General features: G+C 38.6%; 1 protein-coding gene across 1 annotated transcript in view; it reads right to left on the reverse strand.

The window, feature by feature from the left end:
• The window catches only part of GNAI3 (guanine nucleotide binding protein (G protein), alpha inhibiting activity polypeptide 3), a 61083-nt gene that overhangs the window by 7065 nt on the left and 48065 nt on the right, over positions 1-5953 (reverse strand). The window contains exons 6-7 of the mRNA XM_006865953.1: positions 3641-3770; positions 3078-3231 (exon numbers count right to left, since the gene is read on the reverse strand). Of these exons, the coding sequence (XP_006866015.1) occupies positions 3078-3231; positions 3641-3770 (284 nt within the window). The remainder of the gene's footprint in view (positions 1-3077; positions 3232-3640; positions 3771-5953) is intronic.

The raw sequence follows: 5953 nt of genomic DNA on the forward strand, positions 1-5953 counted from the left end.
TTAAAAAAAAAAAAAGAACAAATTTGATGCATTCATGACTAAAGACCAGAAGAGTTCTGGGATGCCATCAAGAACATCACACAAGAAGAAAACAAAAGTTCATTAAAAAGATGTAAGAGAGAAAAAAAAGAAAAGACCAAAGTAGATATCAGAAGACACTCTGAAACTTGCTCTTGGGTGTAGAGAAGCTAAAGTGAATGAAAGAAATGAGGAAGTCAAACAGCTGAACAGAAAATTTCAAAGGGCAGCACGAGAAGACAAAGCATTATAATGAAATGTACAAAGATCTGGAGTTAGAAAACCAGAAGGGACGAACACGCTAAACATTTCTCACTATGAAAGACCTGAAGAAAAAAATTCAAGCCTCAACTAACAATATTGAAGGATTCTACATGCAAAATGGGGAGTCCTGGTGTGGCACTGTGGATTAATGTGCTGGGCTACAAAATCTGTTTGAACGGCAAGGCTGGTGATTCAAGCTCACCAGCTGCTTCTTGTAAACTCTATTCAGGGTCTCTATGAGTTAGAACTAACTTAAGGGCGCTTAACAACAACAGTGACCAAAATGGTGTGGCACTGTAGGATAAACACTGGACTGCTTAACCAAAATGCTGGCAGTTCAAACCCATGAGCTGCTCCCTGGAAACTCCATACAGGGTGGCTATAAACTAGAATCGACTTAATGGCACTTAACAAGATCAACAATGGGCAAAATACTGAATGACCCTGGAAATACCTAAAGAAGACAGAAGGAGTCACTGTATCAAAAAGAAATGGTCATAATACCAAACTGTTCCTATGTATACATCTTCTATTGCTCAAATAACAGAGTCAGGCTTTCAACTTTAAAGCATTTTAGAGCAACATTTGTCATAGATTGGGTTCTTATGATAACCAGTTGCATTTACTGTTAAAGCAATAAATCATAGCCCAAGGCTCAAAAAAAAAAGAAATGGTCAATGTTTAACCATTTCAACAAGTATCTGAAAGACGACCAAGCCTCACTGAAAGCACTGGCAAAACTGATGGAAAGGAGGTGTTCATTTATTTGTCTATCAAGAAATATGGAAGACAGCTACCTGACCAACTAATTAGAAAGATCCATATCTGTGTCCATTCCAAAGAAAAACGACTCAACAGATTGCAGAAATCACTGGACAATATCATTAATATCACATGCAAGTAAAATTTGGCTACAGATAATTAAAATACAATTGCAGAAGCACATTGACAGAGAGCTGCCAAAAATTTAAACTGGTTCAGAAAAGGAGGCAGAAGGACGGACATCACTGTTGACATCAGATGGATCTTGGCTAAAAGCAGGTAATACTAGAATGTTGCTTACTTGTGCTTTATTGACTATGTGAATACTTTTCAATGTGTGGACCAAAATATTGGATAGCATTACAAAGAATGGGTATTCCAGAACACTTAGTCATGCTCATTCCAGAACACTTAACAGACCAAGACACAGTTGTTTGAACAGAAAAAGGGGATACAGAATGGTTTAATATCAGGAAAGGTGTTGTATCCTTTTACCTAAAATACTTACTCAATCTGCTGAGCAAATACTCAAAGGAACTGGATTATATGAAGAAAACATGGCATCAGGACTGAAGAAAGACTCATTAACAACCTCTGATATACAAATAAAACAACCTTGCTTGTTGAAAATGAAAGGACTTGAAATACTAACTGATGACAAAGACCACAGCCTTCAGTCTCGTCTGTATCTTAATGTAAAGAAAATTAAAATCCTCACAAGGGGACCAATAAATAACATCAAGATAAATGGAGAAGAGACTGAAGCTGTCAAAGACTTTATTTTGCTTAGGTCCAATAATAATGCTCATGGAAATAGCAATCAAGAAATCAAATGATGTATTGCATTAGGCAAATCTGCTGCACAAGACCTCTTTAAAATGTTCAAGAACAAAGAATAAGTTTGAGGAATAAAGTGCCCTGACCCAAGCCATGGTATTTTCAACAGCCTCATATGCATGCAGAAGTTGGAAAATGATTAAGGAAGACTGCAGAAGAATAAATGCATTTGAATTATGGTGTTGATGAAGAATATTGAAAGTACCAAGGACTGCCAGAAGAACAAACAACTCTATCTTGGAATAAATACTGCCAGAATGCTCTTTAGGAGCCAGGATGGTGAGACTCTTATCTCTTGTACTCTGGACACATTGCCAGGAGGGACCAATTCCTGGAGGACATCATGTTTGGAAAAGTGGAGGGCAACAAAAAATATGACTTCCAACAAGGTGAATTAACACAATGGCAGCAACAATGGGCTGAAACATAACAACAATTGTGAGGATGGCATAAGTCTGGGCAATGTTTTATTCCATTATGCACAGGGTCACTGAGTCAGAACCAACTGAACAACACCTAACAACAACGATGCAAATAAGGTGCTTGTGGACCACCAAGGGGATTGGAAGGCTTGTTAAAAATTTAAATACAGAGCATGGAACCCCTTTGGTGCTAGATCAGGCAAATAAGGTATATGGAACCCTTAATAAGGGGATTGGACAGTTTTGTCATCCTGTTAGTCTTAAAATGAGTCATCCAAAGATCAGGGGCTCACTACCACCAAGAAATCTTTTAGACCTGGGGTTCCTGTGCTGAGAATCCTTTAGACCCGAAAGAGAGACACAGAGAGACAGAGAGAGACAGAGAGAGAGACAGCAACATAGCCAGGAGACTGCAGAACCATGAAACAGGCACACAGGCACAACGCAGGATAATGGGCTTCCTGGTCCATGGAGTAAGAGAGTTGATCACCTGGTGTCTAAAGGTTACCTGGGTAGGGTACCTGGAAACCTGTTGATGGAGATAGATTTGCCAACCCACAGGCTAGAGGACTGAGTGCTTCAGGCCCAGGCTTACTGGTGGAAGAGGTACTCCCTGAGACTTACAGGCAGAGCAAAAGAGCTTTGTAACATTTGCTCAAGCAGGGCAGAGGATGGGCTGGCCCAAGACATCTGCAAGGCTTTCTTGCTTGTGGGCCTGGCCGAAGTGCTAATCTACGATGTATGCATCCAATAAACTCTTCCATGACCCTTTACCTGTGTATTCTGGATAACAGATAGTTAATGGACTCCTCCTTATTTTTTCCTCAAAAAGGTCTTTCTTGTTGAGGAAGAGAATGATTGAAGTGTCTGTAAACCATTTGTTGTTACAAATACTGTCAAATAGTTTCATGCTTTCATGCATTCGGTTCTGAAAAAGAAACAAAGGATAATAGGCCAGGAGCAAAATGGAAAAGATTAACTGTTCATGAACAAAACCAAACAAACCAACAAGTTTTAAAGAGGCACTGAATGGTATTTATGAAATAAGCCAGACAATAAATAGCACAAAAGCTGGGTCAATCCTCATTTTGTAATTCTTGGGGGTGAGAAGGGTTGGCTGACAAGAAGACTTAATTTTGTCTGAAAATTCAATGTGGTTATCACATCTCTTCAAAAGTAACAGGGCACAGATCAACATTTAATCCTACTAACAAGGAGAAAAATGAAAGAATATTACATTTTGGTTCAATGATCAAATGGATATACAAAGTCTTCCAAGAATAGATTTCATTTCCTGGTTGCATTAAATGGGCTTTTGACCAGTGGTCCCAACATACCATCTCCTCATCCTCAGCCAGAACAAGGTCATAATCACTGAGGGCCACACAGAAGATAATTGCTGTCACTCCCTCAAAGCAGTGAATCCACTTTTTTCGTTCTGATCTTTGGCCGCCTACATCAAACATCCTGTGTAAAAAGGGGCAGGGAATGTTTTTTCTTTTTAAAAAAAAAAGCATAAATTCATTACGGTCATACAGGTATGTATTCCTGAAAGTAAATGGCTAGGGAACTTCCCACTTCATATTTATAACAGAAACAAGAAACAGGGAACTGATACAACGTAGTCAAAATAATAAAACTAAAAGGCAACTAACTACTTAAAAAAATTTAGGAATAACCAAAATTCTTACTTTAAATAAACAGTTGAGACTCCTCTTTATTAAAGTTAATACTAGATGTACAAAAAGGCAGAAAAATTAGCACTGAAATGGAATAAAGGAAGGAGGGCAAAAGATAGGATAGTAAAGAGCTGAATACTATAACTCAATAAAATAACAACAGGACTAATAATAACACTACCTTAAACAACTTACATACATTAAATCATTTTATCCTCATAGCAATCTTCTCAGTACTATTTCTACTGTCCTCATTTTATAGATGAAGAAACTGAGACACAGATATGTTAAACCATTTACCCAAGTGCATACTGCTAGTAAGTGGGGACTAGGGATCTGAACCTAAGTACTTTTAACTCTAGAACCCAAGTTCTTATTCCCACACCTCTTTAGTTAAAAGAGAACAATGGAAAAATATAAATCTTCCAGCTTGTCCTCTGTTTCCATAACCTTTCAACTGATTCAAAAGTTTATCTGATGTTAAAAAGAAAAAAAAAATTTTAGAGACTCTGAAGAACTCAATCATATTTTATATTACAATCCTAAGAACACAATATCTAAAAACAAGACTAACATTTCCTAACTTGGCAAATCTTATTTGAAACTAACTAGTAACAACAACGAAGCCTCAATTGTTCACATACTTTCTGTTCCACTCCAGATAATTTTATCTAGTACTCCCTTCTGAAGGGGCTTACTTGCTATCTTGATCCAATTCCTGAACTTCTTTCTACAGCACCCTCTTCTACCTACTACAACAAAGAACACCTGTGTGCTTTGTCTTTTAGTTGATGCTCATTATTTTTAGGTGTCATCGAGTCAGTACCGACTCATAGCGACCCTATGTACAGCAGAACAAAACACTACCCGATCCTGGGCCAACCTCACTACCATTTCCATGCTTGAGGCCATCGATGCTGCCACTTGACCAATCCATCTCATTGGGGGGTCTTCCTCTTTTTCTCTAACCCTCCACCTTACCAAACATGATATCCTTCTCCAGCGACTGATCCCTCCTGACAGTACGTCCGAAGTATGAGACACTAAGTTTGGCCATCTTGGCCTCCAAGGAGCACTCTGGCGGCACTTCTTCCAAAACGGATCAATTGGTTCTTTTGGCAGCCCATGGCACTTTCAATATTCTCCTCTAACACCATAACTCAAAAGCGTCAATTCTTCTATGGTCTTCCTTATTCACTGTCCAGCTATCGCATGCATATGAGGTTACTGAAAATACCATGGCTTGGGTCAGGCACACACACCTTAGTCCTCAAGCTGACATCTTTGCTCTTCAACAATTTAAAAAGGTCTTGTGCAGCAGATTTGTCTAATGCAATACGTTCTTTGATTTCTTGACTGCTGCTTCCGTGAGTGTTGATGGTTGATCCAAGAAGAATGAAGTCCTTGACAACTTCAATCTTTTTTCCGTTGATAAGAGTGTTCTTTATTGGTCCATCGGTGAGGATTTTTGTTTTCTTTACGTTGAGATGTAATCCATACCGAAGGCTGTGCCCTTTGATCTTCAACAGTAAATGTTTCAAGTCCTCTTGAGCACTTTCAGCAAACAAGATTGTATCATCTGCGTATCACAGGCTGTTAATGAATCTTCCTCCAATCCTGATGCCATGTTTTTCTTCATATAACCCAGCTTCTCGTATTATTTGCTCAGCATACAGGTTGAATAAGTATGATGAAAGAATACAACCTTGTCACACTTTTAGTTGATGCTAAAAGGTCTAAAAAGGCATGCATGGGAAAAAACAATTACAAACTATATGGAAAGGAAAGAAACACAGGATAAGCAAAGCACGGCTTAAGAATAAGGTTGGCGGCCTGTCACTTCTCGACTTCAAAATTTACTACACGGCTACAGTGCTCAAAACAGCTTGGTACTGGTACAATGAAAGATACATAGATCAATGGAACAGAATCGAGAATCCAGAAATTAACACATCTACATACAGCCCACTG

The sequence above is a fragment of the Chrysochloris asiatica genome, unplaced genomic scaffold, assembly GCF_000296735.1.
Source record: "Chrysochloris asiatica unplaced genomic scaffold, ChrAsi1.0 scaffold00085, whole genome shotgun sequence".
Classification (NCBI taxonomy): domain Eukaryota; kingdom Metazoa; phylum Chordata; class Mammalia; order Afrosoricida; family Chrysochloridae; genus Chrysochloris; species Chrysochloris asiatica.